General features: G+C 42.4%; 1 protein-coding gene across 1 annotated transcript in view; it reads right to left on the bottom strand.

The window, feature by feature from the left end:
• Nucleotides 1–20456, bottom strand: part of kcnn3 (potassium intermediate/small conductance calcium-activated channel, subfamily N, member 3) — a 58025-nt gene extending 37569 nt beyond the window's left edge. Inside the window, 5 exon segments of the mRNA XM_039619226.1 lie at nucleotides 4421–4516; nucleotides 18202–18608; nucleotides 18611–18716; nucleotides 18718–19322; nucleotides 19954–20456. Coding sequence (XP_039475160.1) covers nucleotides 4421–4516; nucleotides 18202–18608; nucleotides 18611–18716; nucleotides 18718–19296 — 1188 coding nt within the window. The 5' untranslated portion in view covers nucleotides 19297–19322; nucleotides 19954–20456.
• Between the last annotated feature and the right edge of the window lie 231 nt (nucleotides 20457–20687).

Raw genomic sequence — 20687 nt, 5'->3', positions numbered from 1 at the left:
AAACAAAACAAAACAAAGACATATTTAGGAGTAAACCCCACAAATAAACCCCATGCCAATTTACAAGAAAGAACTAAAAATTTATGAGAGAACACTTGAAAAGTTTTACGTCTTAGAAAAGTCCTGCAAGTTTACAGAAAAAAAAAATCACAAATTTATGGGAAAAAGATCCATTCAATGGCACTGACTAATCTACTGTGAAAATGTTCAGCTTTACAGTGCAAATAAGCTTGTTTACAGTCTCATATAAAAAGCGTTTTGCCCTCTAAAGCTAACTTCACCATTTGTGATGAGTGTACAAAGAAACTTTTATCCAAGTCACCCATAATTAAGGGCCTCATTTTCTACATTAACGAAAGGCACACTGAAGAGAGAGCTGCTCAGTATCTCAAGCAGGTACCTCTTATCTAAGCCTATTTTTCTAGAAAAAAAGATCAACATCCCATTTAGTATTGTAGTGAATTATAGTACACCTTGCAAAATAGGCAAGTAAGCCAGTGATCGGATTAGCTGATAATTCTCCAGCTGTAGTACAAACTGGCCAGTTGTGGTTTTAAAACACATTAAAAAATGAATGTGACGGCCACATTACCAAATTACAGGACTGTATTTGAGTTGTTCGCTAGTACACTATATAATGAGCGAGCTGTTATTTTAGTGTACACTCCAAACCTTTGGTCTATCTGTCTCTGCTTAGATACAACAAAAGCAGCAGTGAAATAAAGATTTTGTTACTGGTCATCAGTGCCTGGTTAGTATAACACTTCTCAGCCATCTCAACCATTGCAGTGGTTCGTCTCTTCCTGGGAATCAGGATTTCAAAAATGATTATTAAAATGAGTTAAGTAGCTAAAGATATATTTGCACACGGGTTATAACTATGGAGCTAAAATAAAAAGGGTTACTTTATTGCATTTAAGTGCTCTGAATGAGTACTCAATTCGCTTTTATTTTTATAATTTTATAATTTATAAGATTATTATATATTTGTACAGCTGCAGTCTCCACTGTGTTTGTGTAGGTGGAAACAGTTCACTGAAAGTGTTCTGTAAATAAAGTTTACCTGTAGAGAAGTTTGTGTTATAAATCTTTACTTTGTGTTGTGGAGAAATATGTCAATTACAACATGTACTTATCGAAAAACAGCTGCGCTTTAAGGCCTTAAGTACAAGTGGCGTTCTGCAGTTTGTTTATGTGACTGATATAATTATAAATATCTGCTGTATAGTTATGTGGCAGCATTACATCAAGTGGAGTGTAAATAATGTAGCAGCAGCTGTCAGCACTTGTTCTCTATAAGTTCACTTTGTAGCAAACGCAGGATGAGTGACTGAGTCGATGGAGAAGTGGAAAGACAAAACAAACCCTAAGGTTCAAAATGGTAGTCAACATCAGTCACTGTAACATTTCTAAACAGGAGATACACACAATCAATATTTAATCATCCTTAATTTTTTGTGGCTGCTCTGGTTCGCCAGGCACCAGGAGCAGGCAGGCACGTCACGAGCTCTACATGATATAATGCTGAGAAAGGGTCTGTTCTAGGAAGCATTATTACTTCTAGACCAGAAAAAAACTGGAATACATTCTTTTATTTAAAAGGTAGTTTAACTATGCTTTAGTTGTGTTTCTATACGCAGATTTTCTGGTCAAACATTTGAGGAAAAGTTACGATTATTTCAGGTTTCCTCAACTTTGGTTTGACTCTTAATGGAATGTTTTAGAAAATCTGGCCAAACTGTTTTTTGTATTATTTAAAGTCATCCAACAGCAATGCCAGATCTTAGGTCTCAGTCACACAGGGCTAGAGACTGCTCAGAGATCACAAAAATATGTATTCCCCCCTAGTTGGCGTGTGGTTGCTCGCTGTTGCTGGGAGAAATTGATTGTGAAGATGATGCTGCATTAAAAACCTCCTTGTGATTGCTTTGGTTTGAGGTAGACTGCCATTATCGGCTGTAGTTTGCATGGAAGATGTTGACGCTGCAAACACTAGCCAACTAACCAGCTAGTGATATTGAAACTTAAGAAATCTGATGGCGCTGGTTTAGCTCACTTGGTGGAGCAAGTCACCCATATGGCATAAGTTTGCAGACAAGTTGATGTCTTCCATACAAACTATGGGCGACTGCATCAGTCTCCTAGCAACCAAAGCAATTGCATGCAGGTTTACAGCAGACCACCATATACACATCTTTGCGACCAGTTTCACTTAGCAACGGGGATGGGGGGAGGCTGTATGACAGGTGGCTGGGTCTTAGCAACCAATTTCATTGTGATTCCCAGCAACCTTCAGCAACCACTGGTTGACAGGAACTCGGCAACCAGGTCTCTAGGCTTAGCAATTCTTGTAAGTACAGTGTTAGCACTGTTAGTGTTAGAAACAACATCCAAAGGAAGAAAGAACAAATATGTAAACGTCTGTCAGCTTGTGTAATGTGTGTAAATTATCACCATTCTCATTCACCCATGAAAAGTGATTTTAGGTAAACCCCAACATTACCACCCCCATCCATCTGGCATTCCCACCCAAGCATGCCTTGATGGTATTTTCCCCAAATTCCTAACTTCATTTAATCAAAAGGAATTATTCCTGAAGTAGATTAACAGAACACCCTTTTATCTCTCTCTGTTGGCCTGACAGTAGCCGCTCTCAATCTCCTGTTCTTCTGTCGGTATTAGCGTTCCTGTCACGTGTGGAAGCCACAGCGTGTGTGGGTGGATGACTGACTCTGTATGTGAATGAGACAACAAATTTGTGAGCAGAAACGAAGGGTCTTTTATCAATGAATGCGAAACCGCATCCACGTTTATTCACTCGCACCACTTGCACGCACTGTTCTGGCTTCTTAATACTGTCCAAGACTAATTACCAGCCTACCAGTGCCTGTGTACGACAGTGAATAAAAAATCACCGTGCAGTTATCGATCTGCGAACGGAGAGCCTGAACCTCAGAGCAGAACTTTAATAGACATTTCCAGCAACAGCCAAGCTGTGATGTAATAAAAAAAAATTCACAGCATTAAACCAGTACATCGTTAGATGGATGAGTGTTGCTCCGTGGTTTCGCTGGTGGGTGTAATAGCTGGTGTGGGGGTACTCATTGGGTCTGATTCCCGCAAGGCTCCCATAAATAGTCAATGCACATCGATTGCAAATGGCTTCGGATGAAATCCCCGGCTAAATGACTTTGCTACCATTGTATTAGTAAAATGACAAACAGCAAAACAGAAATCATGAAGCATGAAAGCCTTTCTGATTGATCATTTCAGACTTACAAGGGGTTGTAAGGCTGTGTTTGTGTGACTCGTGTGTGAGTGTTTGCATATTTATTTGTGCTTTTTGTGCAGCTATTGAATGACAGGGCTGTAATTGGCTGAATATGTATTTAACATTCGGTGTGTATGTACTTCACGCAAAGCCAAGCGGACGGTTTTGTCGATCCCACAAAGACTGTCATTAATGCCATTAATTGGCCGGATTCGACACACATCTGGGTCCCTTTGTCTCAGAGGCCTAAGGGATGATAACATAATGTGTACAATCTGGACAGAGCACAGATGAGGCTCACAAGAAAACCACTCCTAAAGAGAAACACAAGAAACATAGCTGCCGTTTCAGGAACTTCCCAGATGCTAAAATGTAGAAATCTAGAAAAAGAAAAAGAAATGCAAGAACTTTAAACTAGACACCCGTCTTCATGCAGCTCTCCCCTCCCACCAGATGAGCATGGGCTCATCATATGCTATTGGCGTCACAAAGGATTCAACCCCTGGTCTCCAAACTGACAGCTCTCTGCCTAACTCACTGCATCACATCTTATTTCCATCCTTGGATTTCTTTAGTTTTTATAACATCTTACACAAGTCACTCCGTCTGTCCTGAAGAGACCTCAGACTGTATGTAAAAGACATATCTGAGTGAGAACTGAGGAAGCTCAATTACAAAATAAGACTTGACGCCACTCATTAGAATGTGTTTACTGGGGTTGTAAATAAAGAAAGGAGTTTTGTTTTGTTGTATGTTGCAAAAAAAATCAGGCTTCTTTTTGTGACCTGAGGGGTTGCCCCCGGCTGGCCAGTAGAAAAAAGTGCAGGTTTAAGGTGTACAAACCTTCACTTGTCAGACTCCCTTTGTTGACCAAAGGCTGGCATTATGAGCTAAATTTTCTAAAGCCCGGAAGCAAAGCCCAGGGGAGGTGCAGACGTCTGCTTCCCTCTTAATTTGAATTACAATACGCAGAAAGGTTATCATGGATTTTCTTTGTCCAGGGGTGCAAAAGAGATATTGCCTACCCAGAGATTTAATAGCAACTTGTTGTTTTACAGTCTGCTATGTGTGTGTGATTTTTAAAATTTTAACTTCATCTTTTTGTCTGGATCAGTAAAGCGAGGCACAACACATGCACATATGTTTTACCTGAACCTCCCGCGCGTGGTAAGCTATGATGAGCCCCAGCAGGATGACAGTGGACAGGCTGATCAGACACTTCAGGGCCAGAGAGTACATGGAGCTCTGTAGAGAGAAAATTGAAACACTTATCATTGGAGACACGACATTAGAGCACAAATGTAATACGCACAGATTGACTTTGCCATGACGGTTGGTTTAATATTCAGAGTACAATGACGGACGACAACACACGCTAACAGCCCTTCGGGAGCGCCGGGACATTTCTCCGTGGCCTGAGGGTCATTCTGACCTGCCATGAACAGTCAACTTGACTAGCAATATATAGCATGCAGCAACGACCTCGCACTGACCTCTGCTAAAGCACACACAGACTGGCACGCACACACATGCACACACAGTTAGCCTAATCTACTTATATTATTACTTATACTGCTTATATTATTATAGTGAGCGATGTGCATATTTGGATGCAGTTTTTTGAGACTGAAATGTTTAATGGTTGAATAGGAAGACAATTATTTAACATTTAAACTAACTATGGATATTGATCTTCATAAAAAGTAAGGGGTAGTTATAACACGTACAAGGCTGGGTGAGTATGTGCTACTGCTGTTGTGATTTTCAATAGTGCAGAGTGCATCCATAGGCATGGGATATTTTGAAAACTAAGCATGCTTTTCAGTCACAAAACTAGTTTGGTACCTGCTACAACAAAAGTTGCCATCAAAAATTAGTTTTGCATGAACAAGGTGAACTTGAATAGTATGAGATTCCCAGCCTGATTAAGAGGGGAGCTATGACTATTTCCAACTCTGTATGTTTTTATGTTTGGCAGCATGATTCACAGTTCAAAGTAATACTTATTAATCTGATGCTGGGCTGTGGTGCCGTCTCTTGGTTCACCTATTGACTGAAACAATGGATGAAAAGTGTTCGCACGTTTGCCTTCACATGCCATTCTTAAGCCATACGGTGTAATATGGCGTCGGCCTACCCTTTGAAGCTACAACAGCTTAAACTCTTCTGGAAAGGGTTTCCACAAGGTTTAGGGGTGTGTTTGTAGGAATTTTTGACCATTCTTCTGTGAGGTCAGACACTGATCGGTTCACAGTTCCCACTCTACTTCATCCCAAAGGTGTTTTATCGGGTTGAGGTTAGGACTCTATGCAGGCCAATGAAGTTCTTCCACACCAAAGTCGCTCATCTATGTCTTCATGGACCTTGCTTAGTGCTCTGGTGCTCAGTCATGTTGGAACAAGAATGAGTCATCCCCAAACTGTTCCTGCAATGTTAGGAGCATGAAATTGTCCAAAATGTCTTTGAATGCTGACATATTAAGAGTTCCTATTACTGGAACTAAGTGAAAGGAACTCTTCATACACTAAGCCCAAACCCTGAAAAACAGCCCCACACCATAATCCCCCTCCACAAAACTTTACACTTAGCACAGTGCAGTCAAAAAAGTGTTTAAGCACTTCGACAGGGTAATTCAAAGTTAGATCGGGAAATAGGGAGAATTTACACAGCAAATCTTCTTACTAATGAAGTGGCCGGTGAGTTTATATATATACTCAGACCCACTTCATACTGGGTTGGACCTCTTTTGCCTTCAGACCTGCCTTAATTCTTCATGGAGTAGACTCAGCAAGGTGCTGGAAACACATTTTGCTCCATATTACAATGATAACATCACACATGCACATCCACAATGTGAATCTCCTGTTCTGCCACATCCCAAAGGGGCTCTATTGGATTAAAATCCATTCACTGTGGAGTTCATTTGAGTGCATTGAACTCCTTTCTGTGTTCCAGAAACCAGTATCGTGAAGATTTGTGCTTTTTGACATGGTGCATTATCCTCCTGGAAGGAGCCCTCAGTAGATGGGTACACTGTGGTCATAAAGGGATGGACATGGTCGGCAGCAATACCAGCAGCCTGAGCCACTGAAGCAAGGCAGGATGGATCCATACATTTATGCTGTTTGTTACATTCGGATGACCCTACCATCCAAATGTCAAAGCAGAAATCAAGACTCATCAGACCAGACGATGTTTTTCTTCTATTGTCCAAACTGCTGCTAACTGGCTATGTTTTCTTTTTCAAACCATTTTCTGTAAACCCTACAAATGTATGTGGGGAAATCCCAAAAGATCAGCAGTTTTTCAAATACTGTGTGATAAAAACAACCGTGCCATTCAAAGTCACATAAATCACCTTTTTATCCCCATGATGTTCAGTTTAAACCTCAGCCTGTCTTTTATGAGTACATGTTTACATGCTTAAATGCATTTAGCTGCAGCCACATGATTGGCTGATGTTTATGTTAATGAGCATTTGAACAGGTGTGCATGCATGCATACAAAACAAAAAATAAGAAAAACGTCTATCCATGTCCATGGACCTTGGTTTGTGCAGTCATGTTGGAACAGCAAGGGGCCATCGCCAAACTGCTCCCACAAAGTTAAGAGCATGAAATTGTCCAAAATGTCTTGTTATGCTGAAGCATTAAGAGTTTGTTTCACTGGAACCAAGTGAAAGGACCTCTTCACTAACTAAGCCCAAATCCTGATCCTTGAAAAATCTTTTGTAGAAGCTGTGTGTTTGATTTTACACTGATTTTATTTCCACTCAGTTTAGTCCGCTTCATCTAAAACAACAGAGTCTTAAAAAAAAAACCTTGAATGTCCAGACTCAGTCACTAGGCTGGTTTCACAGATGTCCCACTCACTCACTCACTCCTCTCTCACTCCTTTGCTAAAATAGCATCAGCACTGTTGTTGTAATTTCTCAGCAAAGACAAAACAAAATAACCCTTTCAAAAGCCAGTTTCAAAGAACAGAAGTTGAATGGTTGCTTTTCGCCTGTCAATATCTTTCTGCAGTCGAGCGTTAAGTCCTTGTCTGGTTTCACAGGGCTTATAATCAACACCCAGTATCTTCCAATCAATACGACTCATAGCACTTCTTTGGCTTCTTTAACCCCCTCACCTTTCACACTGCGAGAGCAGCAACACTTACGTGAGCTATCATACGCATGTTTGCACACATGTACACAACACATTTGTACATTTGGTCAGAATACACTCAGCTACACACATCTGATCTACACAAAGAGATTCAAAGGGGAAAGTGCATTAGATTAATTTGTTAGCTGCTCTCTGGAGAGTCTGGTTGTCCATTGTGTTAATATAATGTAACTACAAGAATGAATCAGTGGATGAATGTGAGAAAGAAAGATTTCAGTGTACATTTGCTAACAGTATTAAATGCAGATCGACAGACTTACTAAACCTATAAAAACTTCATAAGCTTCAGATCAAACTACACTGTTTTCACGCTTCCTTTTCATCCGTCACCAGTAAAACAAGTTTTAAGTGTATGACCTTTTATCAGAAATTGCATTTTTTCATAGCAGTACACTGGATGGGTTTAAGGAGTTCATTACATTTTCATTCATTGCAAAAAAAAAGTCAGCACATAAAAGCAAAAGCTCAGAAACTCAAACAAAACAGTCAGCTTGATTCATTTTCTAATTCTTTAAAATAAAGCTTGCCAATCCGACTCATTTGTCCACATCAGCTCAAGGTCTGTGTTTTAAAATGCAAAATTGAATAGACACGCACATCAAAAGAAGAAAAAAGAAACTCAAAGCACAATCGCGGGACCAGCAAGGTCACGCAACGAGCGTATGAGCCTTATGTCCTCCACCAGGAAAGACCTGAGCCACCTTAAGACTTCTACTCAGATATAGGTTGGGGAGTAAAGTGGGAGACTGTTGAGCATTGATCACCACTCTTTAATCCGGGTCTGCACTCTCAGTTTAGACGCATATTACTCAGTCTTTCCTCTGTGGTGTTATTAGGCAGAATCCACATTGCATTTTGGGTTCATGAATATATATTGCAACTCAGCCTCCTGGAAAATAGAGTGTGTTAGTGTGTTATTGTGTTTATTTAGGGTCTCTGTCAATGCTTCGTTGCCTTAATGGTATTAATTCAATGTCAAACAAACACGCAGAAGCACGCACAGAGTCTAGTTGGTTAATACACACTGACGTGCTCCTCTGTTGACTGTAATTAGAGCAATCTGAGAATGAATCTGAGACTGGGTTCCCCTTCCGCCATTCATATAATACACTAAAATGCACATGCTGTATGGATGTATTTGCATTTGTCACTCATGTCAGTGCAGTTATGAGCCAGCGCACAACACTGGGAAAATATCTAGCTTTGCCTCGCACTGATTTCCTGATTTCCTCTATCAGCTTACCCGAAGCTCTGTTGTCTTTCTGTCTTTATTTGCTTGTGCTTGCTTGTCTTGTCTCGGTCTCCCTCTCCACTGCTGCTAACATCTCATTTGTACCCACTGAAGCAAACTAGGTGCAAAGGAAGCCAACATTGTTGTGCTAATGAGAAAAATGCTGGTTTCACTCTTGGCTTTCAGCACCATATCTGTTTAAACACAGTCACACTAGTGAATTGCAATGTGATGGGAGATTACATCCCCCTTCTCTCCCTCTCTCTCTCTCTATGGTCTCCCTTCTCGCTCTGTTCGCTTACCCCCGGCAGTCTGTTGGTCGTTGGGATTTTTTGACAGTTGTCCCATTACACTGTCAAAAGCATTTTGTTTGCCTGTTTCCACTTCACTTATTCCACCTGTATAGTGAATAACTTAACTGCAAAAAGGAGATATATGCGCCTACTGGCTCGCCTTCTGTTCATTTCAGCTTTTTTAAAGTCAAGATTGTTTTTTTAAACTCTAACAGGCTGGCAGGGGTCTATTAGTTTTTAGTGCCAGCCACCTTTTGATTCAAGTGTTTGCATTGTAAATGAATGCACCAGCATTAAAGTCTTTATAGACAAAAGCAGCTTCACTTTAATGTCAGTACAGATGCGAGAGTGGTGGGGTGCAGGCTTGACGGCACGCACGTACTGCACACGCGCTACAGTCTGTGCTCTGTGTATGCGCGCTCCTTTCGACTTCTAGAGCCTGTGCACATATTTGCAGACACGGGTAGATGATGAACTTTGCATCACATGATTCCTTACAACAAGCATGACTTGTGCCTTAATTAAAAAAGTTAAAAAGCTTTGAAACTGTGATGTTTCTGGAACAAGTTAACTTTCTGCCACTTGGAAAATGTTTGCTATCTTGCTGAGAGAGCAGCTTAGCATGAAGGCTGGAAGCAGTGGGGAAACGGTTGTAATGGTCTGTCCAAAGTTCAAAAAGCTCCCACCTGCCGGCACCTCTAGCACTCACTAATTAATGACAAGCTGCGGTTTCACAGGCGGATTATGTGCAGGGAAATTTCTGGGCGTGTCCTGATGGCTTTCTTTCCTTACCCACGATTTGTTTAATCCTTAAATATATACCATGAGACAATATTACACCCTGTCTAATTAAATCATGTAATTCAATTAAGCTCGCAGCTTCCTTGTTTTCTTCAAAGTGTTTTTTTCGTTAATGTTCTGGAGCAGAAATTTCATAAATGACAAAAAGCTTTGTTCATTTTTCCATTTTTTTTCTCCAATAAAAAGTAAATGTCACTCCAGAGTTTTCCTTTTTTCCCTTATTTTAAGAAGGTGAAAGCTCTTAAAGTTATCTCTTTTAGCTTGACTTCACTGGGGACATAAATAAATACACTGACCATCTGCGCTCCTCTGCAAAGCATGCATGCATATTGCACAGCCAAGTTGAAATGACCACAAGCAACTGACTGGGATTAGTGTTTACTGTGCTGACTAATTTTGGATTTGTAGATCCCAGTCCATACAGTGTTACAGACCTTATATGAGAGAGACATGCCACTCAAAGAGTGCTGAATACAAATCTATGGAGGAAATCTGTAAGATGCTGCCACTCCCTCCAAAGAGCCAATCACCTGCAAATGAACCAATCATGTTAATTCACGACCCCAGCTAATTGTCGAGGATCAGTTTCTGTGTGGTAGCAGGAATGTCTACATGTTGTAAAGTCATAGTTTTTCTTGGCTTACTGTAAACATTAAGTGTGTCGAAGTGTGTGTAGTAGAACAAAATCTAAAAGGGAAAAGTTTCACTTTAATTGAACTCATTTGAGGACATATTCGGGATTGTTTGTTAGTTTTTGTTCAGTTTAACTTGGAATTCAAGTCGATTTTAATGTGTTGGCAACCAAATAAAATGCAGTTTTGCCTCTTCTGATTCATTTCCATTGGGTCTTAATCTTTTTAAGACGAAGTAACTTCCCAGGTGTGTTAAAAAGACGGGTGCTGATTGGTGAAACTTGCTTCCAAAAGGATTTTGTTACAGCAGCATATGAAAGAGTAGGCTGCCTGTAGAAACAAATGATCAAAACAGACTTCAACTTTATTTGGTATTGTTATTTTAAATTATGTTTGCAAGCAGAATGATATTGATACGTGGCTTAACCTGCCTCGTATTGCTGCTGGATTGCTGGTTAGAGAAAAGCAGATGCATTTAAGGTTTAATCTGCTCATAAACAGAAATGTAAGGATTAATTGTTTATTGAGTTACATGCTCATCAAGTGATTTCGTGATGAATAACATCAACTGGATTTTTGTCACAGTGGAGTTGCCAGGCAACGAGCAATGTGCAAACACAGGTGTAATTCATTAAAAAAAGTGATAAATGGCTGAATTTCATTTGGTTGCTTTAGTTTTAAGAGTACTTTTACTGTAGGCCCAATAACACACTGCCATTGCTTATAGTGAGACCTGAAAAAAGTGCAATCATTGCAAAGCTCTTAGTAACACCTGTGCTTTAGCGGTGCTAATCTATGGAAACAGCATGCAGCTCCTACCACAAATTATGTATGCAAGGTGAAGGGAAATTTTCTGTGTCGCACTTAACCTCTTAACATTCATAGAGTCACCTGTGACCTGTTTAGGGTTAGGCTGCGCTTTACCCTCATCCTGGACAAGCACAGTTTAGGAAACTGGAATATAAACATAGAAGCATTTTGACCTCAGAGATAACAGCATTGATAAAAAATGGGTGAATGTTAACCTAACACTTCACTTTCCCACACAAAAGTGGCTGATATGGTTCATATAGACCATATCTTGTGCATCTGACTATTTTAGGTCAACAAGCCTGTATAACTGTATAATAAAACAGGGAGAGAGGCATGACTTTTACCTCAATGGCCACTGGGACATAAAAACACCATTCAAATGTGATGAAAACAGACAAAGCAGATAAAAAAAAGTTTGGTAAATCGTCTAAAATTAGGTGTTAAAAAGCTCCCTGCATGTTCTACTTTTACTATACACAAGATTACAGCTTAATTTATGGCTCAATCCACGGTGCTAACATTACTTGATGCCTCTGGCCCATCCCACCAACAACAATGACTTAACTTCATTAATGGCTGCAGAAGACTTAGTTATAGAGGTTATTTAATACACTGTTTTTAGCCACATGGATACTAGAAACCTCACTGCACATCCACCATAATCAAAGCCTAAACACTGAAATAATGAACTCAGCATGGCTAAATTAAGGTTTGCTAAGTAAAAACAGTCCCTTGAGTCTTCAAGCTTACAGAAGTAAGCAAGTAAGCAAACTTCCAAAATGTGCACATATTTGGTTTAATACTCCAATTTAAATTAAGGACCTCTTTTAAACAGTTGTGAACATGAACTGTGCGTCTATCTCTGCAAAAACAAAGAAGCATGATTTGGGCTTATCCAGGTAACTTTGAAGCTTAACTCGGGGTTTTCAGTATTAAAAAAGTGGTTCAGTTGCTACTGGGGGACATCGTCATGGTAACTTCTGCTGCCGATATGACCTGCTCTGGAGCGGGTTATGTTCAAGATTATGAATCAAGATGTATAAAATCACCACCTACCAAATAGTGTCACAATTCTTGGACTCTGTGGAAGGATAACATGAGGGTCTACAGTTTTTTAACAGTGTCTAAAGTCTTTGTTTCTCTGATAAAATTCAATAAGAATTCGAAGATTCTTAGATGAAACAATTGTATTTTCCTACACTGAATTTTGTTTTTATATTTAATCTTTCGGCTACTCTCAGAGCCCTAAACTGCACCAGGGCTGCAGCAGAAAAACTAAAAACTAAAACTATCTCGTTCACATCTAAATATTACTTTAGTGGAATAACACAGATTGTCCTGTGCCCTAATGACCGAGCATTGATCCTAACTTACACAGTCAGGATTTTATCAGCTTTCCTTCTTGCTTTCAAATAAGCTAAACTTAATGAATGCACTATGTGTCTTCTAGTCTTACCGACTAAAGCAGTTAAAACACTCGCACGTGCATAAAGTACTATTTAAGTCTCGTCTACAGTTCAGTGCTTCTCCTGCTGCAGACGCTCATGCTCATGCTGATTTGCCTTCAGCTGCCGCGATGGTTTCAATCTGCATTGTGTGTTTAACTTCTTCGGATTTTTGTATTATTATATTTTTATCTTTTGTAAAACCAGGCGCTCTGCTGCCAGTAGACGCATCCATGTTTGTGATTGGTCAGATGCTACTAATGGCACTCTTTCATGTGAACGTGCTTGAAGCTTTGTTGATAATTGAGTCAATAAGCACTGTCACTGGTGTGACCACTTAGCCTGATTGCCAATGTTAGTGTAAGTGAAGCCAGATAACAGAAAGATATCCTGGGTATGTTAAAAGGGCCCTGACTGACTGACATGATTCCTGGTTTGGCTGTTTTGAAGCTGATGATTGGCTCTTTGGTGCACCTTTGTTGGAAATACAACTTGTGTTTCTTCTTTTTCCTTTCTTTCTTAGCCAGCTGTGCATAAGTGTGTGATTAGCGTATATTGATCACTGGCTCTGTGGACAACATGCAGGGATAATGAGCTTTTTGAGCTTCTTTAGTTCAATTAGCAGGGAGACACACACACACACACACACACACACAGACAGGTAGTATCTAGAGGGTTTCCCCCAATTGCCCCTACCTCAACCTTATTGACACAGACATGAGAGAAAATACATGTCGCTTACTATGCGGTTGTAATGAGTATGATTGTGCATGTGTGCGTGTGTGTGCACATGTGTCTGCCTGTGATGTAATGGCTTAGCCTTGGGGGTCTCTCCCTGTCAGAGTGATGCCTTCTTGCAATCAGTCTCCAGGGAAACAGGCAATAGACAGAAGCGATGTCACCCTTCCAGGATAAACACACACACACGCACAATACGCATACACTCGAATGCACATCGGCACACACCATTACGGCCATACACACTCAATTAAATCCAGACAAAGGGAGATGTGGACACACACACATTAGCAGGTGCATCCATGGGTACTAACGTGACAGAGCTAAATACATAAAGACACGCACTCCATATGTGTGCGTGTACACAGAGGAGACACCATACACCCTGTGACGTGAATGTTTACCATCAGAGCACACAAGTTTTAACATAACCATGTAAGTACCGGCACTTCCACATACAGCCAGAGGTTGCTTAGCCTTGTTATGCTCAAACAAGCATATTTGTACCTGTTAGTTGTAGGACCTCTGGGATCTACAGTCGCTTAGAAGTCTGTGATCTAGAAGATGAAGGCAGTGTGTAATGGACTAAAGGAAAAGGGAGAAGGTTGAGAAGGAGAGGAGGTGCAGTTGCACAAAAATGCAGAGATGGCTGATAGCTCCTTTAGAGAATATGGTGGGAGTTTAATTCCCTGATCGACCTCATGTACTGTCTCTAAAGCAGCGTGCAGCCACTGTAAGTGGACCAGCAGAGAAAATGTGCAGAAAGGTCTACCAGTAAATGTCAGAGATAGCAGAGCGAGGGCAGAACGGGAGGGATGGCGGTGCTGCAGAGGGACTGAGGAAGAGGTTTTAAGGCTGCTGAGAAGGCAATGACTCTCGTGGGGGAATGGAGGCATATTTAAGACTCGCCAAGGGAGGGACTTAAACACTCTCTGACAGTGAAAGGAAGGAAGGAATCGAGGAAGCAAAGGGGAAATAGGAGGCAGCATTGCTGATGCTTGTGTTGAGAAGCAGACAGAGGGTACATACTCACACTTGATACCCTCACACATGACAAGTGCACGCATTGATAGTGTGACAGGTGAAGTCGACAACTGCTGGGCATCGCCTCAGAATAGCAGCGTTGCATTGCAAGCCTGAAATGTGGCTTGGAGCTTGGCCCCGAGGAGCTATGTGAGCCTCTGTGAAAGATCTATTGATCTGACTGTGACAGCCCACATGCTAAGGTCCCAAGTGTCCAAGGGCCCCAGTTATTCTCAGACAGAGACACGTGTCAGACCAGGACCCCCTGTTCCTCATCAAAATAATAATAGAAGCATATAGAAGGCTGTCCTCACACTGCTGTTAAAATTCTGACATGTCCTGGGTGTGTGGCTGTGACACTGATCACGAGGAGAGGTCACAGAACATGCAGAGCTAAAAATGCACGACAACAAATTAAAGGCTCAGTCTTTTTTTTTCTTTGAAGCCTTTTGGGCAAAAAGTCACCATGAGCCAAAAATTAAATTATTTCACATTCATGAATTATTTCATCATTTAATATTCTTTCTACATAATCTATCTAGGCTCAACAACCGTGCCTGAATATTTACAATGCAGAAATTTACAGCTGTGCCTTAGAGCGCTGAAGGCTGTACAAGATAATAATTTTTATCTGCAATCAAACTTTGTCCTACAGAAGTGGCCTTCATCATGGATTTGAACTTAACTTAAATTGCAAAGGCTGATAACTGAAGATAGAGGCTGCACAGCAATGAATGGAAAAGTCTTAGATGTGGCAAAAAGAGTGTGCTGATAGGGTTTGTGCTTTTTCTGCACAATGAATATAGCTTACTCACAATACCCACAGTCACGAAACACTGTGTCCTCCTCAGTTAACCTCTCTCCATTTACCCTTCCAACACATAGAAACATGCACGCTCCACACAATCCAGCCAACCCTGTTTGGTTCCATTCTTATTCTTCATCTCTATTTTTGGGAGCAAAGCTAGAGCAGCTGGACCTTCAGAAAAAAAGTGCAGAAGCTTAGGTAGAGCTACACAGACTGATCAGTATACACTGACATTTGCTTTGTAGCCATTGTCAAAGAAGGGAGACCTAAAGGAGCCATTAAGAGGCTATATTTATACGCGTGCATTATATATTTTCAATCTATGACGAATGATCTTCACCGATCATATTTCAACACCAGCTCTCAAGGATGGATTCTCTGAAAGGCAGCATCCATTTTCAATAAAGCAGTTTGCACAGCATGCGTATGCGGAGGTGCACGGTGCATGTGTGTGGGTGTGATTATCAATAATCAATGGAAGAAATCACTCAAACCTCGCCCCCTAGACTCGTTTAAAGCAGCGCGCGAACCTCTCCTCCTTCCACCCATTCATCTTCCCAGCCCGATCGTTCTTTCATCCTCGGGATCTCGATCCATTTTTTTCTCACAACAGCCAGCAGGCTTCTATCCACCTCAATTATCTAAGTGAGGGTTTTAGCTGTCTGATGGGACTCCAGTGTCTGTTGGAGTCAAACCAAATGCGCAGCCATAAAGAAGACAGAAAATTTTACAGTCTCCATTTAAGATGAATTTTGATGCACACTTAACTCTCTGGATTCTCTCTTTAGAAATGCAAGATGCTGAAGACAGACCGCGATGTTTTGCTACGTTTCACATACGATTTTTTTCCCTCAATATGCCCTGATGATCAGAAATTAATTAATATGGTGAGAGTGCTGACAAACACTTTGATTACCCTGCTCGAAATCACTCAGTCCATTGATTCGTATTGATAGATAACGCAGCCTGTTTGAGATGAGGGCTAAATTGATTGTAGCTTAAGAACCTAAATCAGGCTTTTCATTATCGCCTTTTTCCTTTTTTTCTCTCCTTCCACAGACTTTCATTCTCACCCAGCCGCTTCTCTCTTCCGATCACACTCCCCCAGTTTGACGCCCACTGGAAGAGCAGCGGAGCAGAGGGAGAGAGATAGTGAGGGAGGAAAAAAAAATTAAAGAAAGAAAGGAATGAAGAAAACAGGACAAAGAGACAGGCGTGGAGTTGAAATAGAAAAGGCCCAGGCAGAAAAAGAGGGCATAAGTCTCTGCCATCTCCTTCAGGAAAAGAAAGAAAGAAAAGGCAGACAGAAGAGAATAAAAAAGAAGAGGAGGGATTGAAAGGGAATTAGAGACCGTGCACTTTCATTAATAAAAAAAGGACCTCTAAAGCAGTGATTTTCGCAAAGTAGAAGAAAAGACACAGCAGGGAGATTCTTCTAGCAACGGCATTAACAGAAAGAGTCCGGAGATCGCAGACTGCAAACAGAAACACAGGAGGAGGGTGAGAAAGATGGGGAGACACACCCAGTTGGGCTATTCTAACAGCCTATCTGTTAATCTGTGCACTCAGCTGATCTCACAGATTATTTCACATCATCGGTGATCCATGTATGACAAGCTGCATAAGCAGAAGTCATGTTTCCACCTTATGAACTAAAGAAAGCAAAGCCTGTGTCATATCTCTGACCAAAAAAGGAGGCAAGAATGAGGACAAAAGTGTCTTACAGCAAGGTGAGCACAACATGGTCCGAGGCTTCCTGACACACACGCACACACACAAAATAAACAGACAACAGCAGCCAGGGGCCTATTCAGCTTATTACACCCCCCATTACACAAACAAATGAGATCCTGGCCTCCTTCTGATAATCTGCCCCCTCCATGTCCTTAGCATCCTTGTATTACATCACCCAAAAGCAGTAACTGTCAAGCTTGGTCATTGCAATAGTTCAGTGACAATTCAGTGACTAAAAGGTTAATCTGCACTGCCTAAACCGGGGAAAAAATGGGGTGTCCTAGTGACTCGGAGGGTCAATAATCGTACTACCTAATGTTCAAATCTGCCTGGTGACCTTTGGGACATGTAATCTTCTTTCTTTCTTTATCCCCTACATTTCCTGTCAGTGTTTATGGGCTGCTTGTAAAATAAAAAAATAAAAAAGCAAAAGGCAAAAAAGCCCAAATGAGACAAAGTTAACCCAGGAGATTCAAATCCAAATGTACTGTTTGTAAGGTTGGGGAAACCTGCAGTCAGCTGAGACTGATGAAGTCACTTGGATGAGTGACAAAAGGTTTCTCCCACTGAAAACACCACGTCCAGATGAACAGAATCAACTTTTTGGGACACGACAGCCTGGTTTCATAATTGTTACTCATATGCAATGTAGCTACATTAACGTGGCACTCTGGTAATTTTGTGTCATACCTCTAAAAGCCTGGGGGATTGATGACAGACAACAACCAAAACTAAAGCAGCAGAGGCAAAGATATTGTGAGTATCAGTCCTTAGCTAAAGACACTGGCTCCTACAATTCCCACAGGGGAACTTCATAATGTCTTTCTCTAGACCCTTCTGCCTGATAAATTCACAGGCTTGTCCACACTCCAAGTTTGTAATGCATGCTTTCTTGTATTAATTTTCAAGTGTGAGCTGAGGTAACCCTCTTCACTGTGCTTTGTCATCATCAGGCTTATTTTCTAAGACATGGCTGGAGTGCAGCTTGGTTTCCCCAAAGAGAATGCACTACCGACTGCGCTCAGTTATCAGCGATTGGATGACTTCTGGGCAGTATTTTCTGAGTGAGAGCTGTTAGTTTATGTTTCTAATTTTGTGGTCTGCCTCCTTAAGATTCCAACTCAGTAAATAATTAATTTTATTGATGGTTAGAACATTTCAACACATGGCCCAGCCCTAGCACTAAGCGTAAGTGATCTTTATTGGTGTGTCTTTTTAAGCGTCACTCATTTGTGTCCCTCACCTTCGTGTACACGCCCCACGACAGCTCTGTCTCAATCACCATGACTACGATGCCAAACATTCCAAAGATGAGGGCGTAGTCGCTCAGCCGCTTCCTCTTCTCGAACAGCGCCCTGCGGTGCCCCAGTTTATACCCAATGTTTTGGTTCTTTCGTTTGGGAGCCTTGGAGGTGCTGCCCCTGGCCCCGGTGCCCACTGCCCCAACCCCTCCCTGCCTGCTGCCCCTCCCTGACTGCGAACGCCTGCTCTCCACTAGTGCGTGGTTCTGGTGGTAGATGGACATCTGGTTGGATGTGGAGTCGGTGATGTCATAACCTCCTCTGAGGTACGGAGAATCTTCTTTGGATGAAATCACAATCTCTGGTGGGCTCTGAATTGGGGGTTGGTTGGTGGAGGACTGGGTCACCGAACAGGTAGGGGGGGCTTCTCGCTGCCGGTCATGTCCCCCAGCAGCAGTTGCGCCAGCAACAGCTGAAACGGCGCCCTCTTTGGTTTCACTGCTGCTGTCTGACTCGATTAGGTTTCTCCGGGATGCGCTGAGGCGGCTCAGGGGCTTCATGACGCCACCTGTGTACTTACAGGAACTCATGGCAATCTCCGTGAAGGGGTTACTGTCCCTACGGTGAACCAGAGGGCTGGCCTGTCTGTGTTTGCACCCCCTCTCCCTGTCCCTGTCACGCTCTCTGTCCCTCTCCCGCTCCATGGACGGCGAATGGGACGAGTAAAAAAGGGCGTTGTAGACTGGGGAGTTGTCCCCACTCAGGCTGTGCTGTGAACCCAGACAGGAAGAGAGTGGGGTGCTGGTGGGGTGCAGGGCATTGGGGATGGGTGGAGGCAAAGGCTGAGCTCCAGCGGAGGAAAGTGGTAACTTCGGGAGAGATGCTGGGGGCAAGTTGGGCGTGGCAGGCGAGGGGGATGAGGTGCTGCCGTTTAGACGGTCGAGGCTTGATCCTCCCATGTGGTTGGAGTGGTTTGATCCTGGCTGGGCGCCAGCGGTGGAAGGATGGGATATACTGCCCAGGGGAAGGAGGAATCGCTGGTCCTCATCCTCGCTCCCTCCTAGCAGAGCCAAGCTCAGAGAAGGGGGAGGCTCCATGATCACAGCTGTGGCCGCACACCTGTCTAGGAAGAGAAAAGAGAAGAAATATAAAGTGGCCCGTGGAGAAAACGATAGAGAATACAGGTTCCTTATCATAATGTGGTAATGAAGGACATACAGAAAAAACAAAGGAAGGAGCGGGAAAACATCGTGATGGATGGTTAAAACAAATGAGGGAGAAGACTGAACTCCAAAAGCTGAGGATGTGTGACAAAGAGGGAACACAGAGTGAAGACAAGTGGTCATAATTGGGGAATATGTTATTCCTTGAGTCACATTTGAGTCAGTTGCCCAGTCAGCCTCTCTCAGCGCTTCCCCTCTCGGTTTCCCAGTGTCTTCTTGTTCTCTCACATCCCACAGTGCTTCCAGCAATCTATTCCATAAATGTCATCTGTGTTGTTAGCCAGGAGGATGGTGCAAATCCTCTGGCTTTACACTATGAAAATGAGATCAGCCTCAGAGACTAAAGGATAATAATTCCAGATCAGAGCAGGAGAAGTGTGACTGTGCGAAAGCCTCAGTTAACCATAAGTTGGCTTGCGTTTTGGTATCTTCTGATTGATCCAAAACAACAGCCTACTTCCAGTATGATATAACCAGACACCTTCACGACCACCCATCTCCTCCTTGACTGTTTCCCATATAGCTACCTACCTCCGACCTCTTCTGCCTCGGTCCCTTTCCCCCCAGGTTAGTTGTGTCGAATCACGGACTGGATGAAAGCAGACCACAGCACTTTTTCTTTTTCATGTTGTCACGGCCATCCCATCATCTTTTCGCTTCGTCTCCCTTCATATAGGTCCTCCACAGGTCTTATCTCTCGAAAATGCGCGTCGCTTCCCCGCTGATGATGGCTCCGTCTTCCGCTCACTTGATAAGATCAGTTTGTCTCTCTCCCAGTCATCGGTGATGTATTGATCGTTCCCATTTTGATCCTGTCAGTGACAATCGGCAGTGGATGAAGAGGAATAATCCATGGTGACTGGGATAAATCGGTCAACCTGTGGCTGCACGTAAGCAGCATGAAACAGGAGGTGGTGGGGGAAAAAGACGACGGCGTGGATGTGAAGTAAGAGTCCCCAGATGAGCTGTAAAGTCTGCGATTTAATATGTGACTCCACCGACAAACACTCAATCTACGGCTCTCCGTCTCTCCGACTCTGTCTCTCACTCTCTCCTCCAACTTCTCTCCCTCTTTTCTCCGCCTCCAGACCTGCCGCTCACTCCCATTGGACGGAGTCGGAAAGGCGAAATAACAGGTGGCAGGATTTGTAAGATGTGGCCACCAAACGGTTGTCTAGATTTATTGTACCCGGGTTATTTCGGGGTTATTATTTTTACTGTAGCCTCGGAAAACCAGTGATCCGTGTGGCATTCGTAGCTGCTGC

The sequence above is a fragment of the Oreochromis aureus genome, linkage group 11, assembly GCF_013358895.1.
Source record: "Oreochromis aureus strain Israel breed Guangdong linkage group 11, ZZ_aureus, whole genome shotgun sequence".
Taxonomy (NCBI): Eukaryota; Metazoa; Chordata; class Actinopteri; order Cichliformes; family Cichlidae; genus Oreochromis; species Oreochromis aureus.
The sequence above is the reverse complement of the archived record's forward strand: the minus strand, read 5'-3'. Positions and strand labels throughout refer to the sequence as shown.